Below are 19,876 nucleotides of genomic sequence, written 5' to 3'. Positions count from 1 at the left end.
TTTGTTTGGGATGATGAAGCATTGGGTTGGGTTCAACTAACCGGGCACCCTAGCGGAAGCCAATGCAAGGGCACCCAATAGTGCAATAGTCCCCCCCCCCCGTACCATCCCCTGTCCTACTCTGGAGGGTCAGGAGAATGCCCAGAACAGTGCACAGCTTGGCGAGTGAAAAGGTTTGTGCCGATTCCTTCTCCCTAGTAATTTGGTTCAGTGGGTTAATTCCCTCATTAGAGCAGATTCCTGAAAGTGTCTATTACACTTATATCTAGAATTTGACTGCATGTGTTATGATCTGCTATGTAAGCAGTTATAGGTGTTTAAGCAAAAGGAAATTCTTGACCAGGATGAAAAAGGCAATGGCTTGTATCCAACTAAGTTCTCCTCAAAGTTGACCCATTGAAATTAATGAGCCCGAATTCGTCATGCACATTACTTTCACTGGGTCCACTCTGATTATGACCATAGCTGTCAACGTTTCCCTTTAAGGGAAATTCCCTTATTCTGAATAGGATTCCTCGCAAGAAAAGGGAAAAGTTGACAGGTTTGATTATGACTACTATTATGTTGAATTACTCAAGCTAAGTTGCAGTAACTTCACAGAAGAGGTAGCTTATAATTTTTGTAATGTTTCAGCTAAGTTGAGCGTTAGCAAGCCAAGTGTTACTCCACTTCCAACAGTTTGGTGGAGATAAAACTTGGCAACACTATTAGAACTGGTAGGTTTCAATGGTTTAATTGACCCAAGCTTCAGTTAATTAGTCAGAGGGGTCCAATTTCAAATATTAGGGGTCAATTTTAAGCAAAAGAGCTTCGAATGAATGGAAAACTTGTACTTTGTTTAAGCTTCATTTGGTTCTGATGTTACATACTCCACATCTTTAGACGTTGTGTGCCACATTTTAAGAAAAACATCAACAAACTGCTCACTGAATCGCCAGACAAAGAGAAGACAGAATCATAGAATTGTAGAGTTGGAAGGGACTGTGAGGATCATCTAGTCCAACCCCCTGCAATGCAGGAATCTTTTGCCCAATGTGGGTTTCGAACCCATGACTCTGAGATTAAGTATCTCATGTTCTTCCAACTGAGCTATCCCAACCAACAGAAGTTATCAAAATATGTCTGATGGGTTTGCATAGCCCCTTGGTTAGTGTTTCCATATGAGGTAAAATGTAGAGGAATTTCAGAGTAGAACAGCTGAGGAATTTCCTACAGGAAAGCGTACAGGTGTGGAAACCCCAAAGGTGATTCCCCTTTGAGAGAATTCCATATGAGGTGTGGCAATATAATTCACTACACGCTGCATGACTGCTACTTTATACTCAAACTGAGACTCAGAAGAGAAGCTGGTTTAATTTCTGTGTGAACAGTGCAGGAAATACAGCTGTAACTTGTTAGCTCAAGATGGAACAATGGCAAATGAAGTCACCCTGAGCTGAGGTGGGAAGAGCAACTGGTGGGAAATTATGGTTAGAGGCTCTTGTCCAAGTTCTAACCTCAAGATGGCTGTTCTGCCAGTCCGCCAATGCATGTAGGAATATGCGGAGCAAGGTGAAGAAGGTTGCCTTGAAGGAAGGAAATGACAATCAGCTTAATCTTAAAAAGCAAAACGCATATTGGCTGCAGCATAGCCAATGCAGATGTAATGGAATAATTTTATCTTCATGTGGTACAGTCTTAAACTATCTGATCTAATTTGTCCCCAGGGAAAAGAGATGAAATCCTAGTTACTTAGTGATGAATTGGGAACAGGTGGTGCAAGATAGGAAGCAGAGACTTTGGTTTTAGCTGGTTGACTTGTATAGTGTTGGTGTGTGTTGAGTAGTTCATACTGGCTTCAGCCCATGACCCTGGTCATAGGGAATTGTGCCACATCCGTGGGTGGCTATGGAAACTAAAGAAGGCTGGCGTGGAACTATCATTCAATATTTTTAAAGAAGAAACCTGCTAGGATTCACACTTAATTGGATACTGTGCCCTCTACCAGTCTTGCAGCCTGTTCCCAGATGTGTGGAGGCTAGTTGGGTTCACTCAGGAATCCATCTGGAGGGCCACAGGCTTCTCCATCCCTGCTTTACTGTATTTTAAGATTGATACTGACATTGCATGGCATAGACATTGCTCTGGAGCTGACTGAGGACTCCCAGGTAAGTTCCACCCTCTATTCTGTGTGCAGGGCAGTCCTAACCGTACCTCGTCAACTCCCCTAGCAACACCTCCCCAGCTGGGATTGGTTAACTGTCTGAGGTTAGGCGGGAACCTCCAGGTATCCAGCTTGGGGAGGCGAAGCCAGTCTGACTTGCCGGGGATCGTGTAGGGTCAGGGGGCTGCGTGGGACCATGCAAAAAGTGCCCCCAATTTGAAGTGGGGAGCAGTCATTTCTAATTTAGGGGTTGAAAACAAAAACAAATTAATCACAGTATTCTATATTTTTGAGACTACGTCCGCTATAAATTACCGGTATTTAACTCCAGCCATTTGAGCTATTGATCATGGTTTACTAACATGAGTAGCCAACCTGTAAGTGGCCATAATAGTAAAGAAAGAAGGCCCTGATTGAGGTCGCCCATCTGAGGTTGAGTGGGCTAAGGGGCTAATCAGGATAATTATGTAAGCAGGACCATTAAGCCTGGCCCAATATAGAAGCATCATGTAGTTCTGGTGCAATAAGAGGCCAATGCTAATAATGATGATGTCCAGAATTCTCATTACTGACACACTGTTGTGGTTGTATTTCAGAAGAGGATGAGCTGGAGGAGACAAAAGACATCGCTGTTCGTGTAATGTCTTCTCAGTCCGTGCTTGTTACCTGGACAGATCCCATCTATGAGAAACAGAAGAAGCCTGTCTCCTCTAGGTACTAGAGATTATTTTGTTTGCATCTAGATATGCCAGAGGTGTCCTAAGTCCAACCTGTATGAAGCTACTGAAAGATGGCATGGTCAGGGGATCACTTCAGGATAAAATAAAGCGAGTGGTTGCATACCTTCCTTTGCACATGAGTAATAAGGCTGACCTGTACTAGTGCCAATCCACAGCATGTCTGCTGCATCTTGGTGGGTATCTGACCTCAACAATCTACAGTGTACTGCCTAGCAGACTGGTGTCCCTTTTTCATTGCAGATAAGGTGTGAAAAGTATTGTTGTGGATGGTCAGACCTTCATTTTCCAGAAGTGGTATTGTTTTTCTTCTATTAGGATTGTTTTTAATTCAGCACATGAAATAGACGAGGACAGGGAAGAGAGAGATCTCTATAAAAGGCCTTGCAGAAGTTGCCTTACCCAGTGCTGGCTCCATATTGGGGGTTCCTTAGGTATATTTGCCATGCTGAGGGCCCTTTTCTTCAGTGCCCATTTATTGAGGAGTGGCTTGCTTGGTAGGGCAGAGCCACAGCTCTAGGGACATGGCAGCAGCAATGCCAGGACTAGGCAAGCACACCTGTGGAGTCAGTCTGTCACTCCCACTGGTGCACCTGCAACAGCTCTGTTCTTGCTACCACCGCACCCCTCCCAGTAAGCGGCAGTGATGATGCTGCTGGAAGGCTATCGTTCTGGCTTTGCCCCACTGGGTGAACCACTCTTGTTTTTACATTTCAAACACCTCATGCTGGAGCATTGAGCAAAGACAGTGAAACTTAATTGGAGCTGCTTGCGCAAGCTCTTACAGAAGCACTAGAACCATTAGGGTTGCCATATTTAAAAAAGTGAAAATCTGGACACAAAAGTTGTTGAGCTTTCTTGGGCAAAATTTTGAGCTTTTTTTCGGTCAAAGTTGCTGAGCTGTTTTGGAAAAAAATCACAAAAACAACATTTTTGAGGTATTTTTCAGGAAGATCAACAAAAACGACACTGCCGGCATGGGTGCTGCCATATGTCCAGATTTTCCCAGACATTTTGCCATTTTCCGTCCGGACACTGCTTCTGACTGCAGTATTCTGGGTGTGTCTGGGAAATTCCAGGCACTATGATTTAGTGTAGAAGATCATGTGACACACAATCAGTTTTAATGACACTCCTGTGTTTGAGGAAATGTGATCATAGCCTTATTATTGTGACTCAGAATTGCTATGTCCCCCCAAACATTTAACTTGTACTTCTGGTGAGTATAGTCCAATGGACTTGTGATGAGCTGAACAGTTATGGTTGTGCTTTATATCTTGTGACTGTGGTTAACAGTGCATTCTTCCGTGTTTTATTCTAAGGCAGTACACTGTCCGTTATCGAGAGAAAGGGGAATCAGCGAGGTGGGATTACAAACAAATACCCAACAGAAGGGTGTTGGTAGATAAACTGATTCCAGACACCATGTATGAATTTGCAGTTCGAATCTCACAGGGAGAAAAGGAAGGCAAGTGGAGTGCCTCAGTTTATCAGAGAACCCCAGAAGCTGGTATGTATATTTAAGAATGTGATTTATACGAGTTAATTGCTTGGGGTTGGATCTGCGACTACTTGGGGCTGCTTTACACAGAATTCTACACCATTCAACATCTCATTTCTTAGTGACTCAGCAATTGATTACCCAACTGAAAAGAATTGTGTTTGAGGTCCATATATGACATTCCACCATATGGGCACATGCTGCCCAGACGGATTCCATGGGAGGAATTCAATGTGTTCCATCAGCACAAGTCTTTCAGCTTGACCGATGGAACAATCCCCCCTCTTCTCTCATTGTGCATGGTCATGGGAGTTCTCCTGACACCCCCTGAGCCAATTTGGGGATGGGCATGAGGGAGCACAGGGGGAGGAAAAGGGGAAAGCCCCATTGTACAACTGGAAGTCATAGCACAGGGCTTCCACTGATGGGACTCGTCAGGTGAATCCTGCCGTAATCATTTTGCTCCCCTCTCTTCTACTGTAATATCTAATAGGACATATCTCATGCTGTGATGTCACACCATTCTTTATTTCTGTTCCCAACTCACTCTACATCATTGTCCCTTGGAAGTGGTTAGAAAATGTGGAAACTTCATAGCATGGGCAAGTTTTAACAGGAATAATAGAGAATGAGGAGTAGATAAATGCACTTCTACTGTTTTGGGTGAAAGGTGTACATTTTATTGTGATGTCTCGTTTGGGCCCTAAACTCACATGAACATTTGTGAATGATGGTGTCAGTGCCATATACACAAGTAAGAAAAAGAGGCTGGTTTTGTTCGGGTTTGATGGGAAAGTCCATCTTTGTTTCCTCCAGTTGTTGTTGGACTCCAGCTCCCATCATCCCTGACCATGGAACATCCTGGCTCAGGGATCATGGAGTCCAACAACACCTGGAGGGAATCAGGTTGGGGAAGGCTGCTTTAGTCCATTTCCAAAGTGTTTTGCAGAATCTGGATTTTTAAAACAACAACTATAACAACAACAACACAGCTGATAAAAATGGGGATGCTTTCAAATTGCTTCAGGTGGCACCTACCTCTTTTCAAATGCCTGGATTCCACCGCCCAACTCCATTGCTTATTTTCACTACTCCTTTCCCCCTTTTTCTTTTTGGTCTGTTGTATATGTCACAGCTCCCACTGGTGCTCCAGAAAACCTGAATGTTTGGCCAATCAAAGGCAAAACAGCCACTGTTGCTGCTACCTGGGATGCTCTTCCAGAGAGTGAAGGAAAAGTGAAAGGTAGGTGGCGACCACATAGATATTACTGTATGTATAGCAGAACAACTGTAAATCACCTTGAAATTAATATGAAAGGCAATTAATACATTACCAAACTAACATGAGAGGTTCTAAGCTCCAGCTCAGGTAGAGCTGTTGAGCAAAGATGAAGGAACCCACATATTCAGTCCTGAAAATCCAGTGGCTATAATGTACTCAGCTTCTGTTTGTGGCTTGAAAATCCTGCTGCTCTGCTCTAGGTCCAGGGCTGGGGGATCTCTGGCTCTCCATATCTACTTGAACTCTGACTCCCATCAACCACAGCCAGAATTGCCAAGGATCAATGTTGATTGGGTTATAGTCCAACAACATCTAGAGGGCTGCTGGTTCTCTGGCCTTCTTCTAGGTAATATGCTCTTATTGCCTGGTGGTCTGCTGGCAGGCTGAAATGTCTTTGGTTGTTCGCAGTGCTGCAAACAGAGGACTTTCAGCTGTGGAACATTTTGACCTTGACTCCTGAGTGCTCAGCTACACTGCAGATCTAAAATGGCCTGGTAGATTTTCCTTCTCTCCCATGGCTTTTAGTTTTGTGAGGGACCAATAAGAAAGAATTCCCGCAACTTTCATTGAGCCACAATCCTTCAGATTTTCTTTGACTGCTTGATTCTCTTTGCAACCTTTGTTCAAGACATTTCTAGCCATCAGCATGATCTATGCACACGTTCCAAATTCTACACCATAACCCCACATAGAGGGGTAGGTTGTGTAGACAGACCAGCATGGAACCAAGGTGTGGGTCAAGAATGCTGAAATGGAAGGGACTGGATTATACAGGGTGGTGAAAGCAGCCACAAGAGAGGTCTATTTTTAATTTGCACAGATACTCTCACTCCTTCTGTTAACACTAGATGAATTTTGTTCATATATCCAAATATTGCCTATTTTGGAAGAACACGTGCCTCGTGTAGCTATTGCTGGCAAGCCGTGATGTTATGTGTCCTATAAACGGCTGGTAGAGTCTATATTTTTCAAAGATAGTATTATCCACTTGTCTTTATTTTGAATTTTCTGTTGTTTTGAGTTATCACCATAGGCACCACTTTTTATATATACAGAAGCAAATTCTGAATACAGCAGCTCATGCAAAGCAATTGCTCTACTTTTGGTACTGCAGAAAAGGGACTGAAGCTGTGGGATCAAGAATTCAGAGTTAAATTCTGTAGAGGAAGCATTTTTACACAGCAAATCAGTTGTGGAGTGGAGGGGTTATTGTGATCTTTCTTTGGGGATGTAGAGTTGGGGGAGGGCATTAATGTCTCTTACAAACTGATTGATTCAATTTGAATCTAAAGGGAAATCTGTCAAATATTGACTTTCCAAAATATGGGAAGCAAAATACAGTAATATTTTGAAATTCACACTTCTCTTAATTTTGCAGCTCTGTCCTCCAACAAACCAGCATTTACAAAAATGCATATATTGGGGAGGGTGTATAAAAATTAATACATAGGTGAAAATAACATACAAAAACAAATTCTATTAGAAAAATGGTTTGGTTGCAAAAATGTGTACGTTACTCAAAACTGCATACAGAAATGTGTTTATTATAAGAAATTCACATCAAAATGCTGATGAAATTTCATGAAGATTGAAAACAAACACAATTTGGGGCAGAAACCTGGAGAATTTAAGATCGGAAAAATGAGAAACAGAGAGAACCAAAATGGCATGTTCTTCGGGTGTGAAGCCAAACTCCAAAGTGAAGCATTGTGAGCACAAGCGCCAGATGAGTCAAGTGGCAACAGAGAGGAAAAATACTGTCCTAACCTACCTGTTGCCTTCCTTCTCCAGTTAGCTGTCTCATTGATTCCTGATCTGAAGCCCTGCGGCTTCCCATGCTGTTGAGGAAGTGCCAATGCCTTGTGTCAGCTGTGCCCCAGTTTCTGAGAGGGATGATGCTGGCTGGCATGAGGAGGAGCCAGCAGCTATGGTGTGGGCTGCTTTCATGTTGCCTGTAGTTTGTTGCCTTACCTTGGCAGTGCAGAAAGGAGCACACCTTCATTGCTATTGGCACTGGGTTGTATCCAGTGAAGTCATCTCATCTGCACATTGACTTCTGCTTGCAAAACAGAACTTTTCTTCCCTGGCCTCTCCCTACCTCCTGCAAATCTGCTCCAGAGATTTGCAAATCTACAACAGATTTGGGGGCTGGCACACAAGGAGAGAAGAGGAAAGAGAAGTTCTGTTTTGCAAGCAGAAGTACTTGTGTGAATGGGACAACTTTGTTGGGTATAACTCGTAATTTTAAAAGGTAATAGTAATAGCTAAATGCAACTCTAAAAATGACATAGAGCCATTCTTAGTTATCTTTACATTTAGGGCTGGTTGAGGTGTAAGGCTCTAAGATATCAAATGATTGACACATCAAGCAATAGCTGGAAGAGTTAAGAGGGCACATCTGGCTTAAACCTTCCCATGCTTGATGGCATATGATGTTGAACCAGGGAAAGGTGGGCATGGTTCACTGAAAATGGCATGGCAGGCTAACCTCAGAGGTCTGGCAAACCTATCTAAACCTATCTAAGCCCATGGGCCATGGGTCCATCAGCATTAATATATAGCCATGGACTATGTGCCTTTTATGAACTCTTTTTTTAAAAAATAAACAGCTGATTCACTGTGTTATTTGCAAAATCTTATGATGTCCAAGGTAGGGGTGGTAATATAAACGATAAATAGTGAGTGAGAGAGTTGGGTATTTAGTTAAATATATTTGGACATTTGCAACTAAAAAGGCTGATGGAATGCTTGCTCAACTTACTATGTATATGATGTCTTTGATGCCCCAGCTGTTGACTTGACGTGCATTGCCAGTGTATTAATTTTAGTAATGCACGTTCTAATTCATCCTACCCATACAGTCTGTCCGCTGGAAACAGGATTGTTTTCAGTTTCCTCCTTCCAACCGTCTGCCAAATCATTTCAGAATACATTCTCTCATACGCCCCCGCTCTCAAGCCCTTCGGAGCAAAGTCCATTTCCTACCCGGGAGATACGACATCCGCCCTAGTGGAAGATCTGCAGCCTGGGGAGCGCTATATTTTCAAAATTCGCGCCGCAAACAGGAGGGGCCAAGGGCCTCAGTCTAAAGCCTTCAGTGTTGCCATGCCAGCAAGTAAGTATGATGTTGTCACAGTTCAACCAGCCAGTTTCCTCTTTGCTATTTTGCCCTATGTTCCATTAAAAGCCATTGGATCGCTCTGGAGTGGTGACTTTGGAGTGGGTGGGCCATGTAAACATTTTACAAGTTGGCTAAAGTATATTAGATTTCAGTGTAGAAATGGACATTCTCATCAGAATTCTACAGTTGCCTTTAGAGTGCAATCCTGTGTTGATGGCTGATTAGGATGCTGCATAGTCACCTCTACATTGGCCTCCATTAGCAGAGAGAGCTGTTGCCAAATTGGAAGGTCGGGTGGCTCCACCCATGGGGGCCTAGCTTTGGCCAGCTAGGTAGGAAGCTACCACTACTGTTTCTTCTACTTTATCTAAAGCCCTGCAGATTCAGTGAGGGGCCCAGCCTGGTACTGGCATAACAATTTTAAAGTATTCCATATATGTATATTTATATTATATGTGCTTCCCAGTCCTGTTGAATGTTTGAAATGGCCATTTACCAAGACAAAGGTCCATCTCACTCATTATTGTGTATTGCCTGGCAGTGTCTCTCCAGGCACCGAGCCACAGTCCTTGCACCCTGGCTGGCATGAGATTGCAGGGCTTGGATGTGGTGGTTGATTGAGAACCTCACTGCTTCCTGGTTTGAATTGTGCTGTTTGTCTCTGAGATGGATAGATTTGATCTGCAGTGGCATTTGGTTTTTGGCATGCAGTGGCATTTAATTGTTGACATTTCACAACTGATTCCTGCAAAAAGCAAAACAAATGAAAAAGCTTACAAGTCTTAGGCCCTCACATTTCAAATTAAAATTTTGTCTTAAAATGCAACCTCATAACATTTCAAATTGTCAATTTTTTACTATTTATGAATATTCATTACTGTGTTTATTCCATGGGTATGTGAACAAGAACTGTAGATTTAGGACAGGGCTTTGAATCACCATAATTTAAAACATGGTTTGGGGTTGCTGCCAGAATGTTTCATTAGGCAAGCTATTTTCATTTTCTTTTAATAACAGTTGGTTACTTTTATAGATTTCTATTTAATCTCCTTCCTTCCCCCTGCCACTCTCTTCTGTTGTAGCCAATATAGGTGAATCAACTATTGATCAACAAACAAATATTGAAGCAGATTTGGAACCGAAAGCATCTAAGAATTCCGCACCTTCTTCCTCTGTTCACACCTCTTCTGCCTCATCACCGTCCTCTTCCTCTAAGCAAACTTTGGGTCATTCATCCACTTTTCTTGGTGGCAGAGATTCAAAAAGTTCTGCTTCTGACTTAAAGAATAAACTTCTAGCTGGGAGCAGAGTCCCTACCAAGTCTCAGGTGTCTTCTAGAAAGGGAGCAGAGCTAGAAACTGATTCTCTCTCCAGAGAAGACACTGCTGACCACAATCCCTCCAAAGAAGCTGCAAGAGTGCAGCCACAAAATCAGGATGTTAAGAGCAGTGTGAAGTCACACTCCCCAGTTAAACCTCCACACTCTGTCATTTCCTCAGGTAAAACACCTCATAGGTCACGCACACCTGTAAGAACCGGGCAGGCAAGCACTGATAAGCATCGGTCATCACCACCCTCCCTCTCACCACACCCTTCATTATCTTCCATTCCTAACTATCCCAAAATTGAAGCAAAAAATCTAAGACAGAGCAGCTCTAAACTACCTTCTTCCCATGAAGTCACGCTGGATAATCTGCCGGTTGATAATGAAAGTAATGATCAAGTTGACAGTTCAGAGGAAAAACCTAAACCTCCAGAAGTTAAGCATTCAGTTTCACATTCAAATCAGCAGCCATCTGGATCTCGGAAGGTAGTTCAGAATCACCCCACAAAACCATTCCTTCCTTCTGTATCATCTGCAGCCTCAGATTCTCAAAGTCATTCACACCATCCCTCTTATAAACTAGTTCCCCCTGATACCAGTGATGCTTTTGATGCCGATAAAAGCAAAGAAATCGAAAAAAGAGAGCAAAGACCAGGTTCTAGGCTCTCTTCTCCTCAGGGCAGTTCATCTGCATCTGTGCAAACGAGGCCTCTCCTGCACTCTAACCGCCATGTGCCACGAGATCCGAGAGTTTCTGCGGTTGCTGCTGCTGCTACTCATACTTTACCTCACTCACATAGCTCATCTGCTAAACGTAAGGCTGAGGGAAAAGAAGGTTCTGATGTTAATACTGGTGAAAATGATGAAGGAGAAGATGAAGAGAACAGAAGAAGGCCATCTTCTAGATTCAGTTCTAGGTCCTCTTCAAGTTTGTCTGCATCTGAACGCTTTAATTTGTTCAAATATAGATCAGCCCTTACTGCCAACAGATTTGCCAACAGAGGCAGTAATATATATGGTACCAGGACTCCACCCCCGAAAAGCCCCTCTACTACACAGTCCTCAAAGGTTCAACCTCAGCCCAGTTTACGTTTGGCATCAGGCAGTAATCACAGGTCCAGTTCCAATAAAGACAAAGAACTGGAGGATGAAGATGAAAGTCCTCTGCCTTCAACTCTTCCTAATGCTTATTCACCATCCTTTTCTAAACAATCTTCTTCAGTGGACTATACCAAAAGGAGGAGTTCTCTGGCTGAACCTAAGAATCATCACAGAGTTATACAAGAAAACTATAGCAAAGAACGAGAAGCTACAGATATAGATTCTTCACTTAAAGTTCAACACTCTGATGCTGTGTCTTCAGTATCTAGCCAATCCCCTTCATTAAGCAGAACAAACCATCATTCCGGTGTTTCTTCTCAGTTAACAAATGGCCATAGTTCAAGGTCCAGAGGCTCATCTCCATCTTCTGATTCTTTATTAAGGACATCTATGGAAAAGTCAGTTCCTTTACAGCCTCCTGCGTCTAAATATCAACCTGACCATCTTGAGAGCAAAGATACACCTCCTAAGTCGAAGCAAGCCTCACCTTTGTCTAAAAAAACATTGATGGGAAGGTCTCATGCTTTATCCCGTAAAACTCTTCATCCAGAAACCAGCTATTCCTCAAAAGCATCAACGGATCAGTCGCAACATTCAAGAAGCCACCTTACACTATCATCCCACCAGAGTAATGAAAAACTAGAAGACAGAGATGATGACAGTTTGGAGGCAAACTATTATAAAGAGGCAAGTGATAAAGAGGAACAGAAGGGTTCTTATTCAATACCTGCCAAAGAAGTCTCTCCATCTAGGAGAATATCTCAGGGAAGAACCAGCTCTCTTTCAAAGCATTCTGAGTCTCAGACCAGTAAATCTGGGCAAAGATCTTCAACTCAGCGAGAGTCTTTAACCTCCTCCAAAGGTTTAGGTCTGTCACCAGGAAAACATACTGGATCAAAGATTATTGCATCTAGTGAAGATACATCTGATGCCTATAAATTGCCTGCATCTCCCCATCAATCCAAATCTGTTCAGCCAGCATCTACCTCTAACAGAGACCTAGACAAAGACCATCACTACAGCAGAGAAACTTCTTTATTTTCAAAATCCTCCTCTACTTCTCTGAGACAAACTCATCCTTCAGCGCCCCGTTATCCATCTGGCTCCAGAGTCCCTACTAGGACATCATCTCACACAGACAAAAAATATGGACTCCTGCAGCCAGCCCCAACAAAAGTTGAACTTTCTCCCAAAATGTCATCCTCTAAAACACACCAGTTGATAAACAGTGATGATGATTATGAGGATTATGACCAGTCAGAAATGGAGGAAAATCCAACATCTCCAGCAGCGAAGTGGCCACCTTCTTCGGTTTCTAGGGGCAGTCAAAGCCTAAATAACAATGTTGCTGGTGATAAAAGTAAATCACCAAGCCCTGCATTGCCCCCCAAAGCAAAATTTGCTGAGGAGGAAGTGTACAAACAAGATGAGGAGGAGGAACAGGAACAGCCCACTTCTAAAACATCGAACACTGCATTGAGTAGATCTACTGCTTTAACTTCCAGGTCTTCCCAGTCTTCTAACAAATTGAATACATTGCCTAAAGTGAACTTGGCTTCACCACGTTCCTCTGGTTCTACTTCTGGATCTTCTCAGCTTCATCCCAGTCACTCTGCTTCTCCAACACATTCTTCATCCTCAGTGTCCTCCAATCAACGAACACAAAACTCAAGGTTATCCAACCCTTCTCAACGACAGCAGCTTAGGCTTCCTAACAGGCAAGGTAATGCATTGGTGATGCTTGCATTGATGCTTGTTAACTGGGTGTTCCTCCCATCCTAATCCTTTTATGGAGACAATGTGTTATTATAAGATGCTCCCAAACGTTGTGCTTTGAGATCCCATCAGTGGATATGGTTTTGTTGTGAAACTGTCTATCTATTCACCTACTTTGCTAAGGGGCTATTTAATTCCTTGCCTCATTTTGGCCCATCCCCAAATCTCATTGCTCCCAGCTGGCCATTTCTCTCATAATGTCTCACTAGTGTGTCCTAATTCACTATTTCTGCAGAAGATTATTCAATTCAAACGTAATGTTAGGTAGACCTGACCACTAGTGGGTGAGTATTCAGAGACTTTCATAGTTTTTTTCAGGGTATGTCCTGATAGGTCAACTGAATTTTATTCCTTAAATTGATTTATTATTAGTCACACAAATCCTGTATATCTAGCTAGTATGTAGAATTTTGATGAAAAACAGACAAAAAACATCTGCAGATGAAATCTACTATGACATAAGAATATCCCATGCCTAAATATACAGTAATGTGTAAAGAAGCCCATAGTAAAATCGTAGTGGTCCCTAATGTCAGACCATAAAAATCTGTACCAGTGTGTTGGACATATATCCAGTTTATTCCCGCTGAATATAATTGGGCTCGTATAGTTTAATCAGTGTATGTATGCTAACTGTTAGAATCACTGCAAGTGGCTTTTTAAACCTGCATCCCAATGGAATACCTGCTTTATTTCATAAATGAATATATTGTACAAGTATGTATATAAAATGCATTTATATGTTAACATATGTTTTATTAGACAGCTTTGGGGTTTTATAGTTTTATAGTTTTTTATAGTTTTATAGCATACCAATTTTATTAAATAAAATATATATTGTGTTATTATAAATATTTGGAACTATAATTTTACTGAATGGACAGAGTATAGATAAAGTAATGGATAATGCATGCTTTGTGTTGCATATATTTCAGGAAATGGTGGCAGGCCCAATCTAACCACAAAACCAGATCAAAATAATAAAGTAGTCCCTGGTACAAATGGAAAGCGAAATGGACAGAAAATAATAAATGGTCCACAAGGAATAAAGTGGGTAGGGTGACCTTATTTGAAAATACAAAATACTTTTAAGATTTAACGTTATATTATTTCACGTTGGAGAGCCTTTCAATCTACACATTGCTTTTAGATTGTAGATCTTGACCGAGGGCTGGTGCTGAATGTTGAAGGAAGGTACCTCCAGGATTCCCAGGGGAAACCTCTCAGAGTGAAATTAGGAGGAGATGGCCGGACTATTGTTGGTAAGCAGCAATATGAACACGGGGCGGAATGTGGGTTATTCAGAGTATGGGTTCTTGTAACACAGGAGGGGAGACCTGGGGCTCTGCAGGTGTCACTGGACTTCAAACCCCCTCATTATCCATGACCATTGACTATGCTGGCCAGGACTGCTGGGAGCTCAACAACATTTGAAAGGCTGCATCTTCCCCATCCCTGTTCTACTGAGTTACTTGATACTTTTTCTATCTGATGAGCTGAAGAGAGCCCATTGGCATAGCAATCTATACAATACAAAGCTATGAAAAGATGGGAAATTGTGTGTGTGTTTGGTATTCTCTAGATACTAATGCAGCATGCATATGAATATCATTTGCTGGGAACTGCAGGTGAGGAGAGTGCTGCTGCATTCAGGTCATGCTTGTGGCCTTCCCATGAGAATATGGTTTGCCCATGTGAGACTAAATGGGCCTTTGGCCTGATTCAGCGTGTCTCTTCTTAAGTTACAGGGCAGCCCCTACATCTTGCTAGCTTTGTTGCAACAGAAGTATGTACCTATTCTTCCTAACAATCCCTTTGCCCCTGCCCCAGTAGTCCCTCAAAGGCCACAAAGCAAAACCTCATGGTATTAACTGTATCTGAGGTAAATTTTTGTCTTCTTTTGTTCCTTTAGATTCCAAAGGAGCTCCTGTAGTAAGCCCAGATGGTTTGCCGTTGTTTGGGCATGGGAGATTTAGCAAACCTGTAGCAAATGCACAAGATAAACCAATCATCAGCCTTGGAGGGAAGCCACTGATAGGCCTTGAAATGGTTAAAAAAACAACCACTCCTTCCACCACCACCACAACCGTGAGGACAACTACTGCCACTACTACTACCACTCCTGAACCTACCACTCCTGAACCAACAACTACTGAGCCACCAACTGAGAAACCACAGCCTACCTGCCCGCCTGGGACTTACGCAGAGTATGATGAAGAGGGGAATATTGTGTTAGGATTTGACGGTCTGCCTGAATGCAATTCCGAAGGTACTGACTTTTATGCTAGTTTATGTGTATATGTTCCGTGTGTTGCGCTGGCTCGCCAGATGCAGCTTGTCATGCTGGCCACGTGACCCAGAAGTGTCTGCGGACAGAGCTGGCTCCCGGCCTCTAGAGTGAGATGAGCGCACAACCCTAGAGTCTGTCAAGACTGGCCCGTACAGGCAGGGGTACCTTTACCTATGTGTATATGTATGTGGTATTTCTATTTAAATAGTTCCAGTAGCAGTGCAGACAGGTAAGATTCGGGTGACAGGTACCTTATATGAACACTGGCCATTTGGGTGACAGGTACCTTATATGAACACTGGTTTTCTGTTGTGATGAATCATCATGTTGCTTGAGTTAGCAGAGATGGAAGAATATTGCATACCATCCTTTAAAACCAGGAGGAGAAGCACATCCTGGTCTTTAGTTGTGTAAAACTAAATCTCATCCTTAATGAGTATTGGGTGGGTATGCCAAAACAGCACACAAACCTGCCAGCTGCTTTGTTGATAAGACATTAGGGCCGTGATTCCCAACGTGGGGCACATGCTCCACAGGGGGGCAATTTGATTTTTAAGGGGGGCAATTTGAGAATGAGTTTTTAACAGTGAATGGCCTTTGAGGCTTCCTCCATGTGAACAGGAGTTCACTTTGTGAATAATAAGATTTATGGGCATCAGGATTTTAGAGGTGCATAGGTGGGGTGTGGCCAATAAAAAAAGGTTGGGAACCATTGCATTAGGGTGAAGACTTGACCTAAATGATGCGTTTATCATATAGAACAGGGAAGGGGGCCCTATGGTTGTAAGATGTTTTTGGACTACAGCTCCCATTATCCCTGACCAATGCTGGTTGAAGCTGATGGTTGTTGGAGTCCAACAGCATCTGGAGGACCATGGATTCCCTAGGCCTGATATTGAGGTCAGCATCCTCTGCTTTATATTGTATCCCTGCCACTACCATCATGGAGCTACCATGGAGTGCATGCCACTACTTGCCAGATGTTAAGAAGTTTGGTGAATCCCATTTCTTGCCGAGGGGAGTGGGGAGACGTGTGGTAAGATTTGGCAAGTCTGTACAGATGACTGATTTACCAAGTAGTCACTTTATCGTTTTTAGTGTTGCTAATCTAGTTTTGACTGTTTTTGTACTATGCACTGAAATTTTATTTTTGCAAGTCACTTTGAGACTTCAAGGGAAATGACCAATGAATCAAATCAACGATTGTAAAGATGCACTGTGGTAGGTTAACCATTCCATAAATATCAAGGCAGTCAGGACATTGAATGTGTATTATCTTGTCACCATCCGTATTATACCCTTTCGAATTTCAATGCCTTCACCATGGAACACCACATCATGAAATGGCTTCCTGCATTTAGCCGGATAATAAAATACTCTTAAGGAATTACTTAGAAAAATGGCCACTAAATGGATTTAGTATCAAGGAACAAGAGCGGGATGAGGATGGAGCACTTGGGATAACAAAGAAGAGGTTAGAAGAAAATAACTGAGCATGAATCTGAAAGAGGAAGCAGAATCTCAGCAAGAAAAACAAGAAGGAAATTCTCTTCAAATTTGTACTAGGTGAGTAATCTCTGTCTGAGGGTGTTTTAAAAATAAATAGATCTAAATGAAATTACTATTGTTCATTAGCACTATTGGCTAATCTCTGGAGGAGAGATGAGGGAGCCAGCTGTGAACCACCTAGCCTGGTGAGAAGATCCAGCCCCCTGCCTCTTGGTGTGCAGGAAAAATATTTATTAATTTTCTACCCCACCTTTCCTCCCAAATGAGCCCAGGCACATTCTTTTGTTCTTTTGCCTGTTAGGGGCTATCTGCACTATATATTTAAAGCAGTATCATACCACTTTAAACAGTAATGGCTTCCCCCCTCAAAGAATTGTGGGAACTGTAGTTCCTTAAGGATGCTGAGAGTTGTTAGGAGATCCCCTATTCCACTCAGAGGGCTACAATTCCCACAGTGGTTTAACAAGCAATTCCTCTTCTCCAGGAACTAAATAACAGCCAGCTGTCCGGCACCAAGGGATACCTTTAGTATTTCAAATGTAATGCTTTGCATGAGCCCTTGTACATATTGTATCTGAACCAAACCAAGTTATAGTAAATACCTTTGTGATTTTCTCTGTACATTGCAATATTGTTATAAAATTGAATTGTTGATTTTGTCTTATTTTAGTTTGTTGGAATTGGATTTTTTTTTACATGTTATGTATTCTGATGTATATTGGTGTGTGTTGAGAGCTGCGTTTGGCACAGCTCACTGTGGAAAGATGGCATATAAATAAACTAAAACCGAAACTTAAACAAAATTTAAATCAGTAGCCGCAGCCACTGCCTTTGTAGCTGGAGTCAGTCAGAGCCACATTTTCTCAGGCCAGGTGGGAATGAGCAAGACAGAAAACAGGGACCAGGTCATACAGGACTCGCAGCTAAATGTTATCCAAGTCTATGTCATTATTTTCTTTCTCTTGTTTGCGTCCCTGATCTCAAGCCCCATGGGAGCTTTGAGGCATATATGGAGCTCCAATATCAGTGAGGGGCTTTCCACATATATTGCATTGTTAGAGTCTGCTCTGTGGAACACAATGTTTGTGTAAGTGCACACATGTGATCAGAGCTGCTCCTCAAACCAAAATTAATGAATAAGCATGCAAAGACTTCTTGCTTTGGATATGTACGTGCTTAGGGTGATATCTGCCTAAGTAATATTTTGGAATTTGATTTCTCTCTCTGTGTGTATTCTTTTCAGCTACCACTTCTCCAGCTGGCCTGGCCCTAGCATTGCTAACCACACAATATCATTTATGGAGTAAAGCAAATCTATTGAGGGACTGATGCTCTGCAAGATAAACAGCTGTCCCTGTTGAGAAGTCCAAGATTTCAAGGGCTCTTCTTCCTGTAATTCAGATGGAAGTGTCGAAAAACAGAATGCTGCCTGAGCTATTTTTGCTTCTTACACACTGAAACACCTGAGCAGTGTAGCAAGGCACCTGGAGCGTTATGAACATTTCCATGAAGGATAAATGTACGAGCTCTGCTGAACTTAGGCTGGCTGGTTGACAAAAGCAATAATGGAGAGAGCATTGCAAGAAAGACCACTACTCAAGAACCGCATCTGAAGATGGATGCAGTCTTACATTATGTATATTGCTACCAAATGCAGTAAAAATTAGCCTGCTAAGAAGGTTCCAGAATGTTCTCTCAAGATGGAAAAACAAAGCAGCATACTCAATAGAATACACTGTCATTTCTCAGGAATCCGATATATTGACATGTTTCCAAACAGGCTAAGAAAATGTGGTGTGAAAAATGCTGCTGTGGGTTCTACTAACCCTTTGGTCCAATTTCCTGCTCAGGATTTATAAAGATGACTTTACCAGATATGATTCTATTTTATAGTCAGAGAATACATGAGGAGCCCAAGCTTATGTGGCACTGAAACTCCAGACAGCTCAACTTCTTTGAGGAACTTTAGTCAACAAAGCCATTAAAAGCCACTTTTATAACTGCTGCTATCACATTACTGGAAAATATAGGCCTATAAACTTGAAGAACAGTAATAAGCATGGAAGTATTAAAGGACCAGTCTTTTCATATTTCCTGCATATCTGAGTTTCAGTAATTTGCTGGCTGTGTTAATTTTTCTTTTAAAGATGCTTGGTAAAGCTAGTGTTTTTCTCAATTAGCTTTGTTCAGTGCATTCAGAATTCACTGGATTGATGCCCAATAGACTTTTTGTAAGCTTGTTGTGGGGGGGGGGGGGTAAGTGAGTGGCTGGATGTACCGTCAGGGGACAAGCTTCAAGTGAAAGTGATGTGGTTAATATGCTCGTAAGCAGAAATGCTGGCAACACTTTTGTAGAAGAATGAACCATTTTTCTGTTACTCCCTGCTCCCCAGGGTTTGCTTTGACATGGAAACAACAGTTACATTAATTAAACTGCTTTTGAAATATATAAAATGTAAGGGCAGAACCAGGAAATAAAATACTGGTTATGCTTCAAAAACAATGCTATTGCTCCGATATCATTTACATCTGCTTGTTTGCTACTGAAAATTGAACTTGATCAGCCAGGCATTAACCATTTGCTTTACCATGAATCAGATTAATATTAACATTTTTTAAGCAGTGGATTAGAGTAGGTTTTATGAAGAGTTGCCATAAATAGGCTTTTAAAAAAAGTGAAATATTTGGGAATCTGGTTGACATCAGAAAATATTAACTTGTTTAAGGATAACTATAAAATGTATTATGATAGCACTTGATAGAAAAATATGGCAAATATTACTAGGCTGTTATAGTCATAGGTTTAAATCTAATTGTTTGCACAGTTGCGCTTCTTACAGAATAGTATCTGTAATTAATGTTTTAAAGGAAGGCATCCATTTAACAATAATCTGTATGTAAAAGTCCCAGTGCCCAACATTCTGTCACTTTCTAACATAACCAAGGGACAGAATATACTAGAATAGAACTATGCAGATAGGAGCAAGTTGCTCATGAGCATAGCATCTTTACTAGCTCCCATACAAGTGATTATCTGTCATCCATTTGTATAGGAAAAATAAAGCTTTGCACTGGGTGCACTGTTGTTAGGA

At 42.0% G+C, this 19,876-nt stretch overlaps 1 protein-coding gene across 2 annotated transcripts in view; it reads left to right on the top strand.

Annotated features, from left to right (window-relative positions):
* Positions 1-19,876, top strand: part of FNDC1 (fibronectin type III domain containing 1) — an 89,520-nt gene that overhangs the window by 36,119 nt on the left and 33,525 nt on the right. For both annotated transcript variants that reach the window (XR_014509675.1, XM_083434017.1), the window contains exons 3-10: positions 2,740-2,857; positions 4,203-4,390; positions 5,517-5,624; positions 8,590-8,778; positions 9,867-12,932; positions 13,921-14,039; positions 14,136-14,247; positions 14,898-15,254. Coding sequence is in view for 1 of the 2 variants with exons in the window: in XM_083434017.1 (XP_083290143.1) it covers positions 2,740-2,857; positions 4,203-4,390; positions 5,517-5,624; positions 8,590-8,778; positions 9,867-12,932; positions 13,921-14,039; positions 14,136-14,247; positions 14,898-15,254 (4,257 nt within the window). In the remaining variant the exon portion in view is untranslated. The remainder of the gene's footprint in view (positions 1-2,739; positions 2,858-4,202; positions 4,391-5,516; positions 5,625-8,589; positions 8,779-9,866; positions 12,933-13,920; positions 14,040-14,135; positions 14,248-14,897; positions 15,255-19,876) is intronic.

This window comes from Podarcis tiliguerta, assembly GCF_965153285.1.
Source record: "Podarcis tiliguerta genome assembly, chromosome: 3".
Lineage (NCBI taxonomy): Eukaryota > Metazoa > Chordata > Lepidosauria > Squamata > Lacertidae > Podarcis > Podarcis tiliguerta.
Note: the sequence above shows the minus strand (reverse complement) of the source record. Positions and strands in the feature narration are given on the sequence as shown.